Source organism: Biomphalaria glabrata, chromosome 1 (assembly GCF_947242115.1).
Source record: "Biomphalaria glabrata chromosome 1, xgBioGlab47.1, whole genome shotgun sequence".
Lineage (NCBI taxonomy): Eukaryota > Metazoa > Mollusca > Gastropoda > Planorbidae > Biomphalaria > Biomphalaria glabrata.
In genome coordinates this window covers 47,673,568-47,699,498 of record NC_074711.1, presented here as the reverse complement: position 1 = coordinate 47,699,498, position 25,931 = coordinate 47,673,568, and the positions used below count along the sequence as shown (strand labels likewise).

At 37.3% G+C, this 25,931-nt stretch overlaps 1 protein-coding gene across 7 annotated transcripts in view; it reads left to right on the top strand.

Annotated features, from left to right (window-relative positions):
* LOC106065832 (ankyrin repeat and LEM domain-containing protein 1-like) overlaps positions 1–25,931 on the top strand; it is a 76,143-nt gene that overhangs the window by 24,487 nt on the left and 25,725 nt on the right. For 5 of the 7 annotated variants that reach the window (XR_008779697.1, XR_008779693.1, XM_056040517.1 and 2 more), the window contains exons 4-6: positions 862–979; positions 4,732–5,688; positions 6,773–6,976. Coding sequence is in view for 3 of the 7 variants with exons in the window: in XM_056040517.1 (XP_055896492.1) it covers positions 862–979; positions 4,732–5,688; positions 6,773–6,976 (1,279 nt within the window). In the remaining 4 variants the exon portion in view is untranslated. Of the gene's footprint in view, positions 1–861; positions 980–4,731; positions 5,689–6,772; positions 6,977–24,571; positions 24,967–25,406; positions 25,618–25,931 lie in introns of all 7 variants that reach the window. The other 2 variants (XR_008779699.1, XR_008779698.1) reach the window with 2 other exon arrangements.

Below are 25,931 nucleotides of genomic sequence, written 5' to 3'. Positions count from 1 at the left end.
GCTAGGTTATATTTCACTAGTCCTAATTTTTAGCTTCCCGAATTAGCTCATTCTTTTGTGTCCAGTTTGGAGGCAAGAAATTATATGTTGATTGTTTCAAGATAGCTATAAGAATGAACAGCATTTTTTTCAAAGTTCGGATGAAAGCTGGTCCATTTTTGGTTTATTCTACTCTATTACTGCTGCCATTTGTTACTGGGCCTGTTGAAGCTATTTCAAATCCTGTGGCAGACCTACAGATTTACTGCCAATCTTGGGGAGAGGGGCTTGAACTTCTCCCACTGTTCTGTGATGGCCACTTAGCTGATTATTGGTCTTTAAGATTTTTGTTAAAGAGTATGAAGTGTCCTTGTATAATTCCTACAATATTTGTATTTCACCCAGTCAAAGGACAAGAAATTAGAATAAATTGAGTTGAACTGCTTATATAGATTTTTTCTGATGTACATATATATACATACAACAAAGCTTAAGAACAAAATCAGTTGACCAATTTTAATTATATAGACCTATTATTGTTAACATCAAGTTACAGTAATTGCCTCCTGACACAAGGTGAGAGACTTAACATTATTAGGCAAGGGGGGTTGGCTCAGCTCTTCACCTGGAAATAATCCTTCCCTACTAGACTAAAGTTTAGTGACTGTCACTTGGACTAGAAATAGACATGTTAATTGATACACATTAAAACCAAGATACTGAAATTGTGTCAAGACTGTGAAATACACTAGTATTTTCTTCATGTCTTTAGAAGTGCATATTTTCAAAAATGTAAAAACGTTTTTAATTATGAGCATTTTTTTAAATAACGTTTTTTGCTCCTGGGTGTGAAAGCATTAATTATCACTAAAATCTGAACAGGATGGTAAGACACCTTATGACTTGGCCGAAGAAGAAGGTCAAGAGAAGTGTGCTTCTTTGCTTAAAAGCCACATTTATAAGTCGGTGCTTGAAAATTATAGGTCTCAAAGTATTAGAGGTAAGCCACTTCAAAGTCACATTTATAAGTCAGTGCTTGAAAATTATAGGTCTTAAAGTATTAGAGGTAAGATCTAACAGCTCCAAAAAGGAAAGTCTTCATAAATTTTCACCTATGACACCTTAACCCATTATTGAGTTATTAGAACACCAACCCTATGGTAGTTGTTTATATCCTACTGATATTTTTATTTATGTAAGCTTTTTTGTTGTGCATGTTTTTCCAAGCTGGAATCTTTCGTTAAAAAATTCAGTGATAGATGCACAAAATTTATTTTAAAGAAAACATATTTCAGCCTTGGTCAAATAATCCATGGTTCCTTATTTCGCTCATTTTGGGGGCAAACAATTTATTTGCGGTTAGACCATTTGTTTTTAGTGTGGTGCCATGCGTCTGGGCTACATTTGCTGGTTACAGGCTTATCTGTGCAAATACCAAAATAATAATTATGATTAACATAAGTTTGTGCACTTGTTATTCTGCAGTTTAGTTAGGCACCTTTGCAAGCAAAAGATATTCTCAACAGCGCAACATTGACTCACGTTATGATGGCCTGAATCATGTGATAGTCAAACAGGAAAAGCAAACACAGTGTGCTCAATTTCCATTAGTTTGAATGAATTTTCTGTTGCCTCTATTATGGAATGTGAAGTACACCAGAGGCATTATGATCATAAGATCATTGCCCAGTGACAAGAACGTTATCATTCTAACATATTCTAGAAAACTCTATGACAAAGACTACAAGTGTGACTACAAGTTTAAATATTTTGACAAATGTACAAAAATGTCTTATTTATATAACTTAATGCCATGTTAACTTTAGGATTGCTGCCTTTTGTGCATGTTATGTGCCTGAATGATTTAATTTTAGTCTTCCCTGAGTATATATCTTGATATTTAGGAAAATACACATTTCCAGGTCTGGGAATACACATTTCCCTTTTGGCATGTAGGCATCTCTGTTGCTGGTATAGCTTCCAATGCTAGTGTATATTCTCCGCCGGTGATATGTTTCTTTTGTTGTTTGTCTATAATCCGTAGTTAGTGTATTTCTGTTGGTCCTAAATGGATGCTGTTCTCCTTCGAAGTCAAAACTTACTATTGTTACCCACAGCAGCCCAAATAATCATACAAGTTTGAGAGTTGAAGGCTAATGTTGAGAATTATTGCTAGCTAGCGTTTTGAACAATGAGTATGTATTTCAGCAGCCAGTGACATGATTTGTTAAATTTTTAATAAATTCATAACACATATAAATACAGTGGGTGAATCCCCGACACTTCACATTAGTGAATGTAGATTATTGGCCTTCATAATAATTAGAAAGGATATAAATCTAGATTTTAATGTTAAGCCAATTGGTCAACTCAGCAATAATTCTTTTTAGTTAAGATTCAAATTAAGGCTTATGTTTACCAATAAGCAGGTTTATGTTTACCAATGAGCTTACATGTAGCTTTAAATGCCTTGATGACTCTCACTCACTCACTCCTAATAGATCTAGTGATCTAGTAACTTCATAGTAATTCTAAGTAATAGTAATACATCGACTGTCAGTAGACAGGAGTTTAGTACTTATATCACGCAGGTCTTGCCTTTAACGTTGGGCGCCTCTTGTTACAACACAAGACTCTTGGAAAATAGTAGATCAAAAATAAACAAATACTCTCAGATTCCAATTTAGAAATACTTTAATTAATATTATCACAAATTACGTAAACATAATAGTTTCAACTCGCTTCATGTTCATATTTCTCTAGCTTCCACTTTTTAATCTCCCTTCCATTCAATATCTAAATTTGCACCATTTTTATTCACACCATGCTGCGCTACAACCGTAACAAAGGTTTTATAAATAATAGCAGGATAATGCACTGTAGATACCTCAGAATATGCATTTTGTTGGCTTTCAATACCGGAAATGGTACTTGGAAAGGCGCACTAGAGGAGCTCACAGCGCTCCCCCTACCCCCTTGCTGGCAATGGCTGGGAGTCTACAATTTTTCCACTAACTCCAGGAAGAACCTATTGTAGGGTACAATAAACGTCTTCCGAAAGAAGGAAGGGTCATAATGTAATAAAGATTAATTATGTAAACATGCGCACACACACACACACTAACACACAGATACATATATATATATATATATATATATATCTTTGAGGCACCTTCTTAGGGATAACATTAATGCTGACTGAGTCATTCTGACACAATTTTCTCCCCAGCAATGATCATTTCAGCTTTTACCATCTTAATGTTTGGTTCACTTTGTACAGAAAGCACATTCTCAACACTAGAAGATAATTATAACAGTCGTCATTGTCCTCCTATACATGTTGCTGTTTCCTTTAGTTACATGAAATGCTGAAATGATTTCTTTGTTGACAAATATTACAGATTTTAACCAATGCAGAATTACTTTTTAAATGTGTGATTTTGTCCACATACTTGACATTTTTGCTGTTTACTTTTATAAGCAGCATTTTGTTGTAGGATATTTTGTGAGCAGAAACAGCAAAGGCCTCAGTTTTAGTTCTTGTGTCTTTGATACCTACTACCATTCTGTCTCTTATTTTGGAATTGAAATAAAACTCCATTTTATTAACATGAACAAGAAGTATTTTTCCTATATAAACTCAATAGCTTTAAACTAAATAAGAAGATCCTAGTTAATTTTTACGGCGCGACTACACAAAATCTGCTAACATACAGAATAACTTGTTGGCAAGGCAGCGTTTCATCTAACCAGTTGTGCAGCCTAGAAAACATTATAAAAAGGGCATCAAAAATCACACATGCAACATTTAAAGGAACTTTTTGAGCAGAAATGTCTAAGAAAAATCGCAAAAATCTTGGAAGACAACAGCCACCCGCTCCATCACAACTACCTCAAGTTTTTGCGAAGTGGGCGACTTCTGTCAATCAAGACAAGAACAGAGCTGTACAAAAAGTTGTTCATATCTTACTCGGTCAGACTTTATGAACGCCACCCTTCGAACAGGAAACATGAAAAGGACCAAGATGCCTGTGTGTAGTTGCTGAATGAACTATTTATGTTATGTCTGTTCTATTTATGTGTATGTTTCTGTTGTGTTGTCTGTATATGAGAAAAGAGTCATTGTAATTACAAAAAATTTCCATAAGGATCAATAAAGCAGTCTTAGTCTTAAGACTTACAGACAGACTTAAGACTGCCAAAACACAAATAACAGACTTGAGAAAAACAGGTGAACACATTGAACATTAGAACAAGGGAGACTAAATAAAGAAAACAAATACAACACACAACAATATGGACATGTGACTGTGGAGGTATTTTATAACTGTTCAGTCTTGGATGTTTTCGAATAAAGTTATGTTATACTGAAGTAGACCAAGTTTGACGATGGGTTGAAGTTGCACTATTATTATATCTTTTCATAGCGTTATTTATTAGAAAGACAAACATTTATAAGATTTCTTATAGATTACCATATTTACTTATGTCCCCCTTCTGGTAAAAAACAACAACTTTCCAGTTCTTCATTTTCTCCATTAATATTTATTGAAACTTTGTATAATAAATTTTTTAACTTAGCAGAAACCAGAGCAAGTTTTGAAATCTAACCTTTGAGGGTGACACTTTTCTAAATAGATTTTGTGGAATAGGCACCATAAAAATGTTTCTTTACTAATAATATTATTTAGACAGTATTATTTTGCAGATAATACATTTTCAAATTTATATATTTATTTATTTTTTTTACAGCATTTGAGCACAGAAACGAAAAAAAATCTATAACACAACAAGTCTTTGAATATTGTTCAAATGATGGGCTGCAAAATTCTATCAAAGTATCTGATGTCTCATTGTTGAATAATTACACTCCAGATAAAATAAGACCTGAAACAGATTTGTTGCAGCACAAAATAAACAAACAATGCTATTTACCTAATCAGAAAATGGTTAGTCCTCTACAAAAGGTAGCGGACTTTATTCTTTCTTCAGAAAATTTTAACAGGAAATGTTCCATTTCAAAAACTAATGAAAGAAAAGAATACCTGGAGGCTGCAGATACTTCTTTTTCATCTTACACGACATGTTGTGAAGTGCTAGATGACGCTTGTGTTAGTCCTTCTTTAGAGCTTAGAAAATCCAATATTCAGAAATATGCATTGTTGAATGGACAGAATACAGTGAAAGCTGATTGCCTAGAGTGTCGTGATAGAACTACATTAGATGAAATTGATATATCTTTTAGTGAGACAATTAAGACACCTTTGAAAATGATGGAATCAAAATTAAAAGAAAAATATATGAATATATCCCAAGATTTCAATAACAGTCTCTTTAGTACAATAAGTGTGAAAGACTATAATCACCATGATGCTGACAGTGACATTACATTTATTGAAAGACATCTAGCATCAGACTATAGTAATGATGAAAAAAGTATTGGTGAGTCATCCAGTATTGAAATTACAGCTTTAAAGTCCTTTTGTGAAGTTCAAGACTCTTCACAAAAAAAACAGTCACATAAAGATTGGAATAAGTGCGCATTGTCTTCTACTTTACAAACCTTGACTTGTCAAGAAATATCACAGAGATTAAAGGCCTATGGCCAAGTTTGTGGTCCAATTACTGACTCAACAAAAAATATATATTTACATAAACTTGCTTTGCTAGAAACTAAAGTCTCAGCACCTTTAACGAGTGAAAATGATGGTAAGTTAATAAATATATATTTTATTTATATATCTCTATCTGTTAATCCTCTCTCTCTCTCTCTTCATTAAGTTAATTCAAATACACCTATTGTATATTAAGTGATAATGAGATATGGATTTATAAATACAATGCAAATTTAATATTTTTTCCCTTAAAAATAAATTGGATGCCTTCTCACTCCCTTGTCTTCACATTGGGTCCCAAAGTTTTAAGAAATATTGTGTGTTAAAAGACTAATAATAAATCACATATATTACATAAGATACAATCAGATGCTTATAAATTATGGTAATTATTTCAAGTAGCTAATAGTTTTTTAGTTGACAGTAGACATAATGACAATGTTCTAACTTTATTGACAATGCTTAACTCATTTAAAAGAATTAGACACACTATCAAATTTGCACCCTGAAAAATGCATCAAGACCAACAATGGAGGACTGACACTGCTTATCATAGGGATTGTTTATAGAAGGGTCCTACAGTTTTTAAGTTTTTCGTGAAAAGTAGACTTAAGTTAAATACACCAGCTTTACATTAAGAATATTTATTAAACATAAATTTTCTGATATATTCAATTATTTTTGTTTTAGTTTTAAATTGATTAGGATATAATGTCAGTCATGCTTAATGTAAACCTCTAAAAAAAAAGTTATTATAAAATATTTTAATAAATTTTCCGTTACATAGAAATAAAACAGTTTTATATAAAAAATATTTTTAATTACCTATTATTTAAAAAAGTGTTCTTTTATTGGCTATGCATGTTCTAGTTTAGGTATTGTATAATAAACTTTGTTAAATAGAATTAATAAAAATAATGTCCACCAAGCGCTAATGGGTACCTGACATTAGTTGGGGAAAAGTAAAGGCGGTTGGTCATTGTGCTGCCCACATGACACCCTCGTTAACCGTGGGCCACAGAAACAGATGATCTTTACATCATCTGCCCTGCCCTATAGATCACAAGTCTGAAAGGGAAACTTGACTTTTTTTTACTTTTACTTATAGTGATCATAAAAATATTCAAACAATTTAATTAATAAATGTTCAATATTTGTTTCTAATTACCACCTTTTAGATTATCCACCAGAAATGGTCCAAGCTCTAAATGGAACATTTGATGTGAATGGACTACATGACCTAGAACTAAAACTGGTTGAGTCTTTTAACTCAATCATCTACAGTCCTCAATGGCGAGAAGGTTCTGAAAAATCATCGTTTACTTATATTCTTTTGGATCCAAGAATTACTCAAAATCTTCCTCTCAGAGCTAAAATTTTAAGTAAGTTTTAATTGCTTGGCATTTTTTTTCTTGATTTTCCATCATATTTTAATTCTCATTATATGATTAGTTTTTTATGACGTAACAGCAGCTCTAAAATTACCCCATATGGTTACAAAAGAAATTCTTGGGGATGATGAAGGCTTGAGCTTGCCTCTCACCTAAGTAATTATACTGCTGCTTTAAGTATAGAAACAATGCATTTTCGCATCATCTCGTATCTTCTCACATCTTTATTGTGTTGCACCTACATATTTAGCCGCATCCAGCGCAGACATAACCATAGTCCGCCAATGGTTGAATTAGATTATCTTTTTGTCATCTAGTTGGCAGAGGATTTTCTTTTGCTCAAATGTGTACAAACTGACAGGAGAAGGATGAAAGGCAGAACACTGATGCCTTAAAATCAGTCTAGCTTCATGTTAATGGGACACGTCAACCTTAATAATGCATCCCATCCAGGAGAAGGAAAACTTTTGACTCCAAACCTAGACTTCGTGGCGATACTCCCACTTGTCCTTTGTGGGTATCAGGGCTTGCCAAAGAAATTTACAAAGAAATGACCATTTCAAACAAACTGGACAGTATTAACTTCCTCCCCCACAAAGAGCAATCTTTTAACTAAGAACAGGACATACACCTCTATTAAATTACCATCTTAACAAAATATATCCCACACACCTATCCTTTGTAGACACTGCCTCCACCCATATCGTCTTTGAATGCCCCTTCCTAATTCACTTTAGGCAGATCCTGCTACCGTTATTGCCCAATATAACCAACATTTTGTACGGCATTGAAGAGAAGAGAATATCACATATTTTTCCTAGCAAAAGAGAGTACAGCTCAGCAGCAAAAAGCTGGCTAAAAGAAGAAGAAATTTACCAGCAGTTCTTTATTCACAATTTTGAACAAATATGTTTTTGAAAGATGACATAATGTAAAATTAGCATTCCAATAGCTAAAAAACTTTAAATTCCTGTTAGCTCCATCTTATATGCCTAATTTTAATTCTACACACAATGAAGACTACAACAAACCGTTCTCGCTTGAGGAACTGAGGGAATCGCTGGACAAGTCACATGACACAGCGCCTGGAGAAGACGAAATCCATTACCAGTTCCTCAAGCACCTTCCCGAACCCTCATTGGCAGTCCTGCTAGGGGTCTATAACTGTGTGTGGCAAACAGGCGCTTTCCCAAACAGCTGGAGGAAAGCCACAGTTATACCGATACCTAAACCGGGAAGAGACGGCTCTGACCCAGCTAACTATCGACCAATAGCACTAACAAGCTGCATCTGCAAAACCATGGAAAGAATGATTAACAGCAGGCTGGTCTGGTACCTGGAAAGGAATTAAGTGATCTCAAACTACCAGTGCGGATTCCGGCAGGGGCGGACAACAACTGACCACCTGGTAAGGCTGGAAGCTTATATTAGAAATGCATTACTCAGAAGAGAACATCTAGTAGCTGTATTCTTCGATATAGAAAAGGCCTATGACACAACCTGGAAACATGGCATTCTACGTGACCTGGCGCTCATGGGGCTTAAGGGACACCTCCCCCGTTTTGTGGAGGAATTCCTGAAAGATCGAAAATTTCAGGTTCGAGTGGGCAACTCCGCTTCTGACACTCATGACCAGGAAATGGGTGTACCCCAGGGCAGCATTCTGTCAGTCACCCTGTTCAACATTAAAATAAATAGCATCATAAATGCGCTGTCCCCTGGCATAGAGTGCTCTTTGTATGTTGATGACTTTGTCATTCTTACTTATGGGAAAAACATGAACACCTTAGAAAGAAAATTACAGTTATGTTTAAACAAAATTCAGGGTTGGGCAAACTATAATGGTTTCAAATTCTCAGACTCCAAAACAGTTAGTATGCATTTTTGTAATCTAAGGGGACTTTACCCAGACCCTGAACTATTTATACACAAAAGAAGATCCCTGTCGTGAAAACTACAAAAATTTTAGGCCTCACCTTAGATTCCAAATTTAATTTTCTCCCCCACATTAAGGAACTTAAGAAGAAATGCCAAAAGTCATTAAACATACTAAGAGTACTCAGCCATACGGACTGGGGAGCTGACAGAGATACCTTGCTGCTGCTCTATCGGAGTCTAATTCGATCCAAGCTAGACTACGGATCCATAATATATGGAGCAGCAAGGAAGTCGTACCTAAAAATACTGGAACCAATACAAAATGCTGCCCTGCGTCTCTGTCTCGGCGCGTTTCGTACATCACCTATCCCAAGTCTCCATGTGGAGGCTGGAGAACTCCCCATGGATATAAGAATGAAAAAGCTTGCAATGCAGTATATAGTCAAGCTAAAATCCAACCCCACAAACCCTGCTTTTGACTCCATATTTAACCCCACAGAGGTAGAATTATACAATCGAAGGCCTAACGTCATACAGCCGTTGGGCCTTCGAATGAGAGAACCCATCCAAAATTTAACCCCACCCATTGACCAAATCTCTAAAATAGAAACCCCTCAGAATCCTCCTTGGCTAATGAATAAACCCAAATTAAATTTATCCCTCCTTAATTTCAAAAAAGAAAATACAGACCCAAGCATACTACAAGTCCACTTTAGGGAACTGCAGGAGAGCTACGGAGATTGTGGCACCATCTACACAGACGGATCCAAAATGGAGGGAAAGGTCGCGTGTGCCTGCTCCTTTCGGAACAAAACAATCTCCCGTAGACTCCCCGATGGCTGCTCCATCTTTACGGCCGAATTGCACGCAATATTGCTTGCACTTATGGCCGTAAAAGCATCAGAATGAGGAAATTTATAATCTTCTCCGACTCCAAATCTGCATTGCAAGCTTTGGGGCGGATGAAGACTGACATCCCATTGGTACATAAGAGCCTGAAGCTGTTGGACCAAATAACAACCGACCGTAGGGATGTCACCTTCATCTGGGTCCCCTCCCATGTTGGCATTGAGGGAAACGAAGCCGCAGACAGAGAAGCAAAGAGAGCCCCAAATCATGCGGTGTCAGGAACCCAAATTCCCTACTCGGACCTGAGACAAAGTATTGCCTCTGCCACCTATCGAGAGTGGCAGAACCGATGGGAGGCTGAGACTCACAGTAAACTCAGGCAGATTGTGGCGGATGTCAGGTGGCGGCCCACATCTAAGGGTCTGACAAGGCGTGGTAGCACAACCATGTCCAGACTTAGGATTGGCCACAACTACATCACGCACTCTTTTGTACTGAAGAGAGAGGAGCCCCCACTTTGCGAGTACTGTGACTCTCGCCTCACCGTGGAACATATCCTCGTTGATTGCCCCAGATACCAGGATGTCAGGGCGAAATATTTTAGAGCCACTAATCTAAAAACACTATTTAATAATGTCGACCCTGGGAAGGTACTGGGCTTTATTCGGGAAGTGGGGCTATCTACGAAGATCTGATTTCTGAATTTGTGAACATGCACTATTTACATTAGATTTTTACCAAATATTTAAATTTTTACTACCTTTACTATTTTAACTGTGAATAGACCTTTATTTTAATTATATGACTGTATAGAATCTGGCCCTTGTTGTTTAGAGAGAGAGGGATCCTTAGGGGACTGCAGGCACGACATGGCCTAAATTGTGCCGATGTGCCTCAAATCAAAAATCAAAAATCAAACCAGCAGAGTGTTGTTGGATATGATGGAGCCAAGGTAACAAAAGTGATCAACAATTTCTAGTGGTAGGCCATTAATGCTTACTTGAGGTGCAGTGTTTGTGTTTTGGACAAGTATCTTAGTCTTGCTTTGACTGACGTTGAAGCCGAATTTCTGGCAAGCAGCAGATAGTTTGTTAACCAGGGACTGTAGCTGAATATCAGAATCAGCCACAATAGCTGCATCATCAGCATACAGGAGTTCCCTGACGAGTACCTTCCTAACCTTGGTTTTTGCCCGCAGCCTAGATACATTAAATAGTTTTCCAGAGGATCTTGTATGTTTTTAAATGTAAATAGCTTATAAATGCTAAATAAAAATATCTATACTGATTTATATTTCATGAACTATAAAGTTGTTCCGGATATTGTTTTATAAAAAATAAATAATGTCAAAGAATTGTTTGAAATCGCACAATTGACTAATATTACACTTATATTCTTTGACACTACGTTACTATAGTTTATTTATCAATATCAATTGTTCCGAATTTTTAACTTTAAACAAATTTATGTCAAATGACTTTATTTTTTTCAAAAATATCGACAATAGGTTGTTCAGGATTTTAAAATAAGAAAGTAATTTGCTAGAAACGATTATTGAAAATCAATTTTTAGACTTATTTTACAGTTAATTTTCTTGCCGAAACATAATACAAGTTGTTTAATCGGTAAAGAATGTTCCGGATTTTGTTTTGAAAAAGAAATCGACCTACATTACCTTAATTTTCTTACAAATCTTCGCCAAAAATGATCCAAGTTTTATATGAAAAATCTAATAACGCTAATAAATGTTTGAAATCCCTCTTTTAATAAATAAAACAAATAATTTTCTCATTTACGAAAATTGGTCGTTCCGGATTTTTTATGAAAAATATTTTTTAACTCTGTAAAATCGCACTTCTCTCTTACAATACATTTAACTTTCTAGCTAAAACGTAGGAAAATCTAATTATCATTAATATTATGTTCCTATTTTTAAGGAAAATAACTTCCTAACACCAAAGTATGGTTTGAAAATCTCTCCATAACGCTATGGTACATCTATTTTTCATAACAGACCATAGCAAAAAGTTAATTAACGGTATTTGATTAATCTGGAATTCTTATTTTCTCTCACTATAGATATATAAACACCCGGAACAATCTATTATAGAAACTTAAAACTAATGCGATGTTTTGGAAGGGAAATTCAATTTTAATCAGATTTTCAATAGCTTTTAGTCTTTTTTTTTTTTTCGCTATTAATATGACGGGCAGACAGACTGACAGACAAAAAAAAAGCGTCTTTAATCCTTTTATATATGTATATATATATATTTAGTCTAACTAGCCCATCAAATGAAATGCTAAAAGAACTCACTCGATGCACCAATTATATGAACCCTCGAGAAGCTGCTCGTATAGAAGACATTTTTTAGTCTAACTAGGACGTGTGACATAATGGAATTTTTTTCCTTTGACGTCATATGGAGTTAATTCTTTAAATGAAATGCTAAAAGATCTCATTCGGTGCACCAATGTCTATGAACCCTCGAGAAGCTGCTCGTATAGAAGACATTTTTTAGTCTAACTAGGCCGTGTGACGTAGTGGATTTTTTTCCTTTTGACGTTTAAATGAAATGCTAAAACAACTCGGTATAGTAATGTTTATTAAACCTCATAATGTGACTCGCATTTTAAAAAGACAATAGCTAAATTTAGATCAAATCTAGATTTTTTATACTAGATCTAGATTTTTTTTACACTAGAGCTAGATTTTTTAAAACTATATTTAGATTTAAGTTCTAATTAAAATCATTGTAGTATCTAGATCTAGAATTTCTTGGTGTAGTTTAGAATGTTTGTTGTTTTACATGTTTCGGATGTTCCTTCAGAGTTGTAGTCCAAATCTCCGTCAGGACGACGGGGGAAGGGAGCGGGTAGGGTTTGAACCTGGGACTATCGATCAATTCAAACGACAGTCCAGCGCGCAAACCGCACAACCAGACAGCCATGATTTATACTAGATCAAGATCTATAATTTTAATTTCTAGACTTAAAGTGTACATTTTTTATTTCTAAAGTCAATATGTCAATATTGCAATGTTATAAAATACTTAAACTAATCTACTATTTTAAAATTTAATATTGCGATTAGTCTATTAATTGATTATTTAGTGTTTTTTTTTTTTACATAAATCTTATCTAAATTACTTCTACATTATCCCTAATATGTATTTTATATCTAGATCTAGTATATATATATAGATATCGAGAGTGCTAAATTAGAAATTTAATTTAGGTAGATCTACATCCTCATGATAGTTCCATTTAAATGAAAATGCTCAATACCAAAAGATTATCTAAAATCGCTCTTCTGACATATTTTACATATCCGGTAGTTGTCATTCCGTAATGTGTAGGTATATTATCAATAATAGGCTATTAGTTTGTAACCAGTTTGTCATTAGGTTAAGAGCAATGCCTGGTCGTGCGGTTAGCGCGCAGGACTGATTATCTCTACGGTCTCGGTTTCATGCCCTGCTCGATGCCATCCTCCGTCGACCAGCGGGAGATTTTACATAAAATTTTTTTTTTTACAACGCCAAATGAATCTTTGAAACATTATTACTTTTAACAATCAAAACAAAATCACGTCTTGGATATTCCTTGCGAATATGCGGATCCGACAGGGATCCGTCTCCCACGGGGGCGCTTCTGAGTTTGTGTGGCAACACAAACTCTCTTTGTAATCTTGTTTTAGTATGCTCCGATGGATCGACCCCTGGGAACACACTTTTCACCTTTTGAATTATGTATATAGCATCATCATCTTTCCTTTGCGTTCCTCATGGAACATAGGGCCTCAGTAAAAACATTTCACTCTCCACGGTCTCTTGCTAGTTTTTTTAATAGCTTCCCATCTCTTTCCTGTCCTTTCGGAATTATCTAGTACACAGCATCGCCACATTCTCTTTGCTCTTTCTCTATGTCTTGTGCCATGGGGGTTCCACTCTAAGGTAGGGATGCACCGGATAGTCGCACCGGCTTCGGCCGAATATCTCTACCGAATAGTTGGCCGGATAGTAAAAACAACACCGTAGTACCTATATTTCTATTAATATTATTAGGCGCCTCCGCGCTAAGCTTTTTCCAAACGGAGGTAACACTTAAATACCGAAACAATGCAGGCGAAAGGCCAACAATATAAAGGTAGTGGACGCTGATAAACGATATGGAACATAAGTTAAATACTTAATGAAGGGAACCGTCGAATGTTGTCAAACTTAATCTCTACGGCAATGAAAACCTGCCAATATTCATAAAGTGGACATGATTCAATAATGTCAGTTCTGAAATACATTAACGTTTATGTTTCAAATAAAAGATTGTGAAACTGACTATCTTTTAGTACAAAGACAAGGGGTGCTAATCTAAATAGAAATAAAACTTTACATTATAAATTCGCATTACATACATAGCAGCGATGGCTGGCACATTTTAAAATTTTGTCTTGACCTTTGAGTGGGCTAGTTAACATGTAATATTCCTTAACTACGTTACGCCGAAAAGACTTCTGTCTAGACGTGCGGGTATATGTCCAGGGGCAGATGAACTCCCACCCCCTTTTTATTTGTTTAGTCCATCACATTGAGTCATTGATAGACAGGTGACCAAATACGATGGATGTAGGTTATAATTCAGCATATTGACACTCTCTAGAGGTCATACCTTACAAGGGAACTGAATTTGTTTACTTGATAGTAAATCTTTATTAGGGGGATTGACTGCAAACCACACCTCTACATGGTTAAACAGGTATATCCCAGAGGTAGAGATGAACAACTCTTACCCCTTTTATTTATTTAGTCCATCATATCGAGTTCATTGATACGTGACCACTTCAAGCCACACCTCTACATGGGAGAATGAGTTTGCTTATTTGGAGAAAAATCCCAAATAACATGGCTGGACTAAAGGCCACACATCTACACGAGAAAGAGCTAAACACCCCTTAACTCCTTATTTTATTTATTTAGTCCATGACACTTGATTTATTGATAGACATTGACCATTTTAAAGCCAGAATGGATAAATGCAACAAGCTAAGACAGCATACTACATTGTAAATAAATATTACGGTTGAATTACTTTTCCTATCGACCTATGCAGGAGGGCAGTGGCTGGATTTCAGTCAGGGAGCAGCTGTATCGGACACATGTCCTATGCAGCAGCTGACTGAGTATAGCACCAGTGTAGCCCTAAATAGCTACACTGTGGACATCCGAATGGCCCGTCCCCTTGTTGGACTCGAAGGCGGGTGGGGAGCACAGGTGCCGAATTACTACAAATGTCCATGGACAACCCCCCCCCCCCAAAAAAAAAAAAAACCTACTTGCCCCAGATTTGTGTCTGGGCAAGAGGCGACGAATAGAGGCAAAAAAGGAGAAGACCACAAGAAGCTGTACTACCTGGCCATCTATTCTGGTGGTCAGGTGCACAGAAGAGGGGTAAAGCCTGACAAAGATGAGCCCTTTTCTCATCTACAAGGGATTTAAGTCAGTAGTGGGAGAGCCCAAGAGTGTATCTAAGCTGCACAAGTCATCGGAACTTCTCGTAGAAGTTGATAGTAAGATACATTCTGATGGGCTTTTACGATGCAGAGGACTCTTATCTCCATGTGAAAGTCATGCCACACAAGAGTCTGAACACCAGCAGATGTGTAATCAGCTTTAGAGATCTGCTGTATATTCCGAGAAGGAGTCACCCATGCCCGGTGCATTACCAGGCGCAAGGATGGTGAGGAGGTCAAAACCGCCACTATTATCCTCACATTCGGAACTAAGACACCGCCAGAGTATGTGAGGCCCTACATACCTAACCCCATGAGGTGCTTCAAGTGCCAGGGTTATGGACACGGCGCGGCAGCCTGCAAGAGGAACACTGTGTGTGCCAGATGTGCTGGAGAGGGTCACGAGGAAAAGGGCTGTACAGCCCAGTACAAATGCCCAAACTGTCACGCTAGCCACTCAGCCTACTCCAAGAACTGCCCAGTATGGAAACAGGAGGTAGCCGTGCAGGAGTACAAGGCAAGAAATGGATGTACCTTCAGCCAGGCGAAATAGGCTTTATTGGCCCTATCCAAGGGCCGATTCGGCTTGACAAAGACCTACGCCCAGGCTTTGGTTAAGATAGGAAAATCCATAGCCACACAGACGGACACGTTGACTCCCTCCCCCCCCCCCCCGCCCTTCTCCTCCTCCAACGCAGAAGAAAATAACGCCTCAAAATACACCTCTGAAGAGAAAAGAAAGCCCTGTTTTCATGCTAAAGAACAGATTCTCTTTGCTCGCTGATAAGAGCATGGAGACGAGTAGCATGTCAAAACCAACACTTCGGGAGAATTATGTCTGACACAGGGTCTCCTCAGGGAACCCAGCCATACACCCCAACCTCTATTGAGTTAGATGTTGACCAACTTCCTAAGGGGAGAAACGAAATGAAGAAGATACCCGAAGTGAGGGAGTAGGAATTAGCCTCTGCTCTAATCGGATGGATCTCCCCTCTCCAGAGAGAAAAACTTCCCCCCAAAAAGGGGGGTGTCCTCCTCTCCTTCCAAACCCAAGTCTAAAAATACAAAGGTTACTGGAATAAAGGGAAACCCCTCCGGGGCCTCCCAAGGCCTAATAGCTCCAAGTTTAGTATTTAGTATAAGCCATGGATTCCAGGATTTTGCAGTGGAACTGTAGAGGCCTCAAGACCAATTATGAGGAAATGCAGCTACTGATGGACTCTGAGACTCCTGTAGCTGTCTGCTTACAGGAAACATTACTGAAAGATAACTTCAGTTTTCGAAGCTACAGCACTTATAGCAGGACTGTTGAAGATGCGGGGAGAGCATCAGGTGGAGTCTGTATCCTTGTCAAGGACAGCGTCCCCTATGACAGGGTAGAGCTACAGGCCGTAGCAGCTAGGATAACCCTACACAAGGTTATCACTTGCTGCAGCCTGTATCTACCTCCAGGCGCTCCATTGAACCAAACAGACACGGAGAACCTCATAAAACAACTCTCTCGGCACTATATAATCCTTGGGGATTTCAATGCCCATAACACTATGTGGGGATCCAACAATACTGACACAAAAGGTCGTTTGCTGGAGGATATCTTCCTCCATCATGATTTATGCATACTTAATGATGCATCACCGACCTACTTGCACCCAGGAACTGGATCTCTCACATGCATTGACCTCTTCGTATGCGTCCCCGGACTTCTGGACGATTTAAATGGTCAGTAAGCAATGATCTATGGGGAAGTGATCACTTCGAAATCATCATTGCTAACAATCTCCCCTCATTGGGACGACCTCGGCGATGGAAGCTGATTAAATCCGATTGGGAACAATTCCAAAAAAGATGCTCAGAGGATATCACAGAAAATATCCTTAATGAACAGAGTCCAGCTGATACCTTTGCTAGCAAGCTACTCGATATTGCCAGGAAAGTTGTACCCCTAATCTCCGCAAATCCAAAACAAACCGTTCTCGCTTGAGGAACTGAGGGACTCGTTGGACAAATCACATGACACAGGGGCCAGGAGAAGATGAAATCCATTATCAGTTCCTCAAACATTTTTCCGAACACTCATTGGCAACCCTGTTTAAAATCTATAACTGTGTATGGCAAATAGGCGCTTTCCCAAACAGCTGGAGGAAAGCCACATTTATACCAATACCTAAACCGGGAAGAGATGGGTCTGATCCATCTAACCTTTCGCCCAATAGCACTAACAAGATGCATATGCAAAACCGCAGGGGCGGACAACTGACCACCTGGTAAGGCTGGAATCTTTAATCGGAAATGCATTTCTTAGACGAGAACATCTAGTAGCTGTATTTTTCGATATAGAAAAGGCCTATGATACAACCTGGAAACGTGTCATTCTACGTGACCTGTAGCTAATGGGGCTTAAGGGACACCTTCCCTGCTTTGTGAGGGAATTCCCAAAAGGACCGGAAATTTCAGTTTCGAGTGGGTAACTCCGCTTCTGACACTTTTGACCAGGAAATGGGTGTACCCCAGGGCATCATTCTCTCAGTAACCCTGTTTAACATTAAAATAAACAGCATTATAAAGGCTCTGTCCCCTGGCAACGAGTGCTCTCTGTATGTTGATGATTTTGTCATTTTTACACAAGCAAAAACATGAATACTTTAAAAAAAATTACAATTATGTTTAAATAAAATTCAAAATTGGGCAAACGATTATGGTTTTAAATTTTCGGACTCCAAAACAGTTAGTATGCATTTTTGTAATTTAAGGGGACCCCACCCAGACCCTGAACTATTTTTACACAAAAAGAAGATCCCTGTTGTTAAAACTATAAAATTTTTAGGCCTCACCCTAGATTCCAAATTTAATTTTCTCCCCCACATTAAGGAACTTAAGAAGAAATGCCAAAAGTCATTAAACATACTTAGAGTACTCAGCCATACGGACTGGGGAGCTGACTTAGATACCTTGCTGCTGCTATATCTGAGTCAGATCCGATCCAAGTTAGACTATGTATTGTTAGACACCTTATTTATATAGGTTAGTTATTTAGCGACGCACCATAGATGACGCATATTGAACGGGACTAGTGACGTTTGGGATATGTTGGGTTAGAGACCGAAAAATCAGTTAGCGATAGAACATTCCAGGGTAACGACGTGTTTAGTGACAGAGACTTCTACTGTGGCCTTTTATCAGAATAAACCCTTATACAATTGTTCATCAGTGTTGACTACATCTCTTCACTAGTTATAATCGATGTGTCAGTTCTTGTTTGACTTGTTGGTCAACTGCACGTAATACACCCGAACAATTACACCCAAACGATTGCAGAGTAATTGGTTGACTTCAAGACAGCCTGAACTAGCAACATCACAGTGGCGACCCCGAACCTCGAAGCCCGACGAACATCGAACCGGACCTCGAAGCAGAACGTTTACTCAGGTGAGGGTCGTGCACTCGAAGATATAAGATTTCATCGGAGTACGGCTGAACACAGCAGTATCGCAGAGTGACTTTGTTTTAGATCTACAAGCAGTCGTCGCCTGTTTGATCGCACGTTCAACGAGCCGTTAACTCAGGGTGACCTTCGTCAGGACCGTAATCATCGCAACGTCTTGTTGAGTAGACTTAACCAGTATAGTATCAAAGCCTGATCTTCATATGCTGAATCGACCTACAACCAGAGAAACCGTTCATTCATAACGGGTGAGAGATCGTTAGTGAACCTGTTGGACATATTTTTTCTTCGTCATAGGAGCCACATCGAGTATCAAGTTTTACCTCGTCAGTTTCGAGAAGGACAGTTTGCCCGCTGTCAGAAGTATTGTGAGTACTACAAGTTTGGTAGCTAACTAAATCGAAATCGCTCTGTCGTCTTACCCTTGGAGAGATTCTTGTGGAGCAGTTTGCTCATTGAACCGGTTGCTTGCCACGTTTATAACGGTCACTGTGTTTAACCTTTGGAAGGTTAGTAAAGTTGTATGTATCATTACTGAACATTGATTTATCTAGTATTCGTTGGTCTAGACGATATCTAGACGTGCTGATATTGAAGTTGTGGAAACAGCTACATCCACCTAATTTCGTTGAAAACCGTTAATCGTCTAAAGGAACGTCGTCGGAGGTGACCTTGGTCTCACCTAGTCTACATTGGACAGTTTGGTCTAGTGAAGCAGAGTACAACAGCAAACTTCGTCGTACTACCAGAGTAGCAGCAGAAGCAGTGAACTATTTTAGAGAGCCGTTATTCGTCAGCCCAGATCAAGTCATCGTCAAGAAATTCGTTATTCGTCAGTCGTCCAGATCAAGTTGCCGTCAAGAGACTGTTATTTGTCAGTAGTCGTCTACACAAGTCAAGTCATCGCCATTATATAGGTTAGTTATTTAGCGACGCACCATAGATGACGCATATTGAACGGGACTAGTGACGTTTGGGATATGTTGGGTTAGAGACCGAAAAATCAGTTAGCGATAGAACATTCCAGGGTAACGACGTGTTTAGTGACAGAGACTTCTACTGTGGCCTTTTATCAGAATAAATTCATGTGAACTTGTTCGTCAGTGTTGACTACATCTCTTCACCTGTTAAAACCGGTGTTGTATGGTTCTTGTTTGTGTTGGTGGTCAACTGCACGTAATACACCCGAACAATTACACCCAAACGATTGCAGAGTAATTGGTTGACTTCAAGACAGCCTGAACTAGCATCAGAATAAACCCTTATACAATTGTTCATCAGTGTTGACTACATCTCTTCACTAGTTATAATCGATGTGCCAGTTCTTGTTTGACTTGTTGGTCAACTGCACGTAATACACCCGAACAATTACACCCAAACGATTGCAGAGTAATTGGTTGACTTCAAGACAGCCTGAACTAGCAACATCACAGTATCCATAATATATGGAGCAGCTAGGAAATCATACCTAAAAATACTGGAGCCCATACAAAATGCTGCCCTGCGTTTCTGTCTCGGCGTGTTTCGTACATCACCAATCCCAAGTCTCCATGTGGAGGCTGGAGAACTCCCTATGGACATAAGAATGAAAAAGCTCGCAATTCAGTTTATAGTCAAGCTAAAATCCAACCCCACGAACCCGGCTTTCGACTCCATATTTAACCCTACAGATGTAGAACTATACAATGGAAGGCCCTACGTCATACAGCCGTTGGGCCTTCGATTGAGAGAATCCATCCAAAATTTAACCCCACCCATGGACCAAAATTTCTGAAATAGAAATCCCACAGAACCCTCCTTGGTTGATGAATAAACCCAAATTCAATTTATCCCTTCTTAATTTAAAAAATGAAAATACAGACCCAAGCATACTACAAGTCCACTTTAGGAAACTGCAGGAAAGCTACGGAGATTGTGGGACCATTTACACTGACGGATCCAAAATGGATGGAAAGGTCGCGTGTGCCTGCTCCTTTCGGAACAAAACAATCTCCAGTAGACTCCCCGATGGCTGCTCCATCTTTACGACCGAATTATATGCAATATCGCTTGCACTAATGGCCGTCAAAGCATCAGAAAGGAGAAAATTTATCGTATGCTCCGACTCCAAATCTGCATTGCAAGCTTTGGGGCTGACAAGACTGACATTCCATTAGTACATTAGAGTCCAAAGCTGTTGGACCAAATAACAGCTGACTAGTGGCGTCACTAGGGTGGGTGTCACCTGGTGCGGTCAGCTCAGGCAGTCACCCCCCCCCCCTTATCCCTCTTAAAATTTTTTTTTTTTCGTTTGTTTGTTGAACTGTAATACATACAGTTTACAATTACCTACGTTATTTGATTGTTGAACAAATTTAAAATGAGTGAGTATTAAATGTTAAAATTCAGTTTAAAATTCGTTTTATCTATATAGTGTTAGACACCTTATTTATATAGTTTAGTTATTTAGCGACGCACCATAGAAGACGCATATTGAACGGGACTAGTGACGTTTGGGATATGTTGGGTTAGAGACCGGAAAATCAGTTAGCGATAGAATACTCCAGGGTAACGACGTGTTTAGTGACAGAGACTTCTACTGTGGCCTTTTATTAGAATAAATCTATGTGAAGTTGTTCATCAGTGTTGACTACATCTCTTCACTAGTTAAAACAGATGTTTACTTGTTTGTCTGGCTTGTTGTTCAACTACACGGAATACACCCGAACAATTATACACAAACGCTTGCAGAGTAATTGGTTGAAATTCAACAGTCATCCATAGTTGACCTCAGGACAGTCTGAACAAGCAACATCACAATAGTTCATAGGGTTTGTGTAGTCATGTGAAACTCTGCACTCATCCTTAATCTTATCTTATCTTATATAATACATCGTTACTTCAAAAAAAAAAAAAAAAATTATTACGTCATACGCGTCATGCATCTAGTCAATTAAATTCTGCCAAGACATTGGTTTTCCTGCCTGGCTCGGGCAACCCATTCCAGGCTTTCTAAATTTAGTGATTTTACTAAAGGTGCTACTCTAGCCAAATGTGAATATTCGTTAGGTATTAATCTCACTGCTCTATTTTGTGTCTGTAACAGTTTCCTTGTTTTCTTGAGTTGATTGGTTCCAAACTAATAATTTATATTTTTTTTAGCTATTTTTTTTTATAGCTAGCTGTTTATACATAGTTCAATTTTGCAACAATGCAACCATACGTAAATTACACTGTTTTTTAGCGGCCCCCGTAAGGGGAAAAAGCCGCTATTAGGTTTGTCCAAAATGTCCGTCTGTCACACTCAGATCTCGAAAAGTAGAAGAGATATGAAAAATATTATTTCACCATTAAATGCTACTTGAAAAGTTTAGGTGCAACGGTTACTTTTGGTTTTCTAAAAGCAAACCGTTTAATTTATAAAATTAATTATGCAAGCGATTTTTTCATAAAAATACACTAATTCTGAAACAATTACGTAAATGTAAGGGAGGCAATGTTACAATATGCTAACAAAGATGGACTATTTTTGTGTATTTTCAGTATCACAAAGTCAAATATATTTATAACATGTACAAGAAATGTTTACAACAAATATAAATAATAGTTAAAGGTGTTTTTTCTAGTCAGCTAGCTGCTAAAATTAATAGAAAACATTTCTGTTTGTTTATAAAGGCTAATAATACACTTTGTATGTAAATATCACGCACATTTTTTTAACCCTTAAAACGCGTATGGCAGTTTAGCCTCTAAACATCAGAATTGTAATTCCATTTTGTATGCAAACATTGTAAAACAGCTCAGCACTTCAAGGGTTAATGGACTTTTTATGCAGCGACTTTCGTGCAGTAGCGAAACGTCGCGACATGTAATGGTGCTAAACCAATTCCTTAAACTTTAAAAAAAAATTCAGATTTTATTTATTTTTTGTTTAGTGCCCCCATCCGAATAAAAGAAGCTTATTTTTGTGCGTTTTGTCTGTTGGTCGGTCTGTCCGTCACGATTAGATTAACAAATTAATTAATTTAATTTAATACATTGTTCCGGTTTTTTAATGTAAATAGCATATAAATGCTAAAAAAAATATCTATACTGATTTATACTTCATTAACTATAAAGTTGTTCCGGATATTGTTTTATAAAAAATAAATTATTGTTTGAAATCGCATAATTGACTAATATTACACTTATATTCTTTGACACTACGTTACTATAGTTTATTTATCAATATCAATTGTTCCGAATTTTTAACTTAAAACAAATTTATGTCAAATGACTTTATTTTTTTTCAAAAATATCGACAATAGGTTGTTCAGGATTTTAAAATAAGAAAGTAATTTACTAGAAACGATTATTGAGAATCACTTTTTAGACATATTTTACTGTTAATTTTCTTGCCGAAATATAATAAAAGTTGTTTAATTGGTAAAGAATGTTGCGGATTTTGTTTCGTAAAAGAAATCGACTTACATTACCTTAATTTTCTTACAAATCATCGCCAAAAATGATCCGAATTTTAGCTGAAAAATCTAATAACGCTAATAAATGTTTGAAATCCCTCTTCTAATAAATAAAACAAATAACTTTCTTATTTATGAAAATTAGTTGTTCCGTATTTACATTTTTTTTTTAAACTCTATTTTCTATTCTCTCTTACACTACATTAAACTTTCTAGCTAAAACGTTAGGAAATCTAATTATGGTTAATATCATGTTCCGATTTTTTAAGGAAAACAACTTCCTAACACCAAAGTATGATTTGAAAATCTCTCCATAAGTCTATGGTACATCTAATTTTCATATCTTTGGACTTCTAGAATATCTTCCCCAGCCACAACGTAAAGATAGATAAAATAAAAGATCTCAAGCTGCGCCCTCTAGTGGCTATAATTTCAGAACGAAAAAAGTATTCAATTGTACCCAAAAAATGCTAGGCAAAAAGCATTTTCTGAAAAAGGAATGTTGAACACATTGAGTGATTAAGTGAATGTTATACACATCTATTAAATAGCTTTTCTGTTTGTTCTGAATAATTTCATGTACTCCTCCATGGTTCCAGACACTGAAGCTGCATTTTCATACCCCTGAACTTTTAAGATATTAAGTTGATCACATTAGCTTTTTTTTCTCCATAACTTCTGAATCTGTGTGTACTGTGTCAGATGTTCTGTCAAACAAAATAGGCCTACAAAGGTGCTAACATTCATTCTAACTTTTACGTCGTTTGCTAAACCATTTATCAACTTTGTAACATTACAGATGTACTTTCAGTAATGGGTTTTATCTATATAACATTTCCGTCATCTCATGGAAAACCAATAAAGACTCGTTAATATGGTCACAAAGTGTCAAATTTTCTGCTTTTATAGAAACAGTCCGTGTAATATCTCCTTTTATTGTTTTTCTTCTTTACATCAATCATATCAACGACTTTCTTGTCAATTGTATTTGTAGCCGTATGCCCTTGTTTTCTAATTTTCCAATCCAGATAAAATCTTTATACGTCTTTTAATATTCCAATTTCGGACTTAATTTCAACCACACATGAAATTAAGTCACAAATTTCTATACAATTGAAAATAGTCGACAACAAATGAATACAGTTGTTGTTGTTTTTTGCTGTTAAGAAACTAAATCGTCCCAATCAGAACCATTCTTTTGACAACTCGCGTACTTTTCCTTTTGCTTTGGATAATGTCCTTCGTAAATCATGTGAAATTGGCACATGCCAAGAAGAAAAATCCCCTAAAATATTCAAGGACATCATTCAACTGGCACATTGTAACATCCCATTCATCTTGGCTAGAGTTTCTATAGATCTATTTATTAATTGTGAATAACATGTCCCAATAGTTATCCACTGTGGTTTAGTTTTTTAGTTGTCAGTTATTCCCAAAGTGCATTTTTTAACTTGTCACCCCCCTAATAGGTGTCTACCGGTGTTGACCGCACCTCCTGCACCCCATAGTGACGCCACTGCAGCTGACCATAGGGATGTCACCTTCATCTGGATCCCCCTCCCATGTGGGCATAGAGGGAAACGAAACGGCAGACAGAGAAGCGAAGAGAGCCCTAAATCAACCGGTGTCAGGAACCCAAATTCCCTGCTCGGACCTTTGACAAACTATTGCCTCTGCCACCTATCGAGAGTGTCAGGATCGGTGGGAAGCTGAGACCCACAACAGACAGATTGTGGCGGATGTCAGGAGGCAGCCCACATCTAAGGGTCTGACAAGGCGTGGAAGCACGACCATGTCCAGACTTAGGATTGGCTACACCTACATCACGCAATCCTTTGTGCTGAAGAGAGAGGTGCTCCACTTTGTGAGTACTGTGACTCTTCGTCTCACTGTGGAATATATCCTTATTGATTGCCCTAGATACCAGGTTATTACGGGAAAATATTTTAGAGCGCACAAATTAAAAACACTATTGGATAGTGTCGACCCTGGGAAGGTACTGGGCTTTGTCCGGGAGATAGGGTTGTCTGCGAAGATTTGATTTGTGAAATTGTGAACATATAGTATGTACAAAAGATTTTTACTAAATTATTAAATTTTCACTACCTTTACTATTTTATCTGTGAATAGACTTTTTTTTTACTGACTTAACTAACTAAAATTTAGCTCTTGTGGTATGAAGGGAGAGTAACCCTTGAGGGATAACGGGCACGACATGGCCTAAAGTGTGCCGATGTGCCAAAAACTTAAAACTCAAACTAATTAAAGCCTTTAATGCCCCTGATTTCATTTTTTTGAATTTAGGTCGTTATAAGTAATGGAACCTAGCTAGTCGTTAGTGACTATAACAGTAGCTAGCACAGAAGATACGTTCTGCATGTCAGGGAACATTTGTTTGATTCCTTTATCATGCTAAGAGAGAGCCCAACGAAAAAAAGAAAAAGCTGTCTCGTGGTAGATCTATTAAGATTAGTCCATTTCCTGGCATTGACGAACTGATCTATATATATAATTAGTAAGAAGCACCTTTTTTAATTAATTATTTTTTTTTATTTTGCTTTTGAGGGGGAAAAGCGTATTTTCAGCTGATAAACCGTACTCGCGTATTTTTATGTCTGTACTAATATTAGAAGATATTACGTCATTGTTTGTTGTTTATGTTTTATGCTAAAGCAAAGAATCGGACGTAAATAAAAGTTAGTTATATATGTCTACCTTGATAAAGACAGTCTCGTTATTATCATTATTAATTAGTAACGTCTACAGTAATTTATTATTAATCTGTGACAACAGAACATGGTGTCAGATTTGGTTTCAGATCTTGTGTCA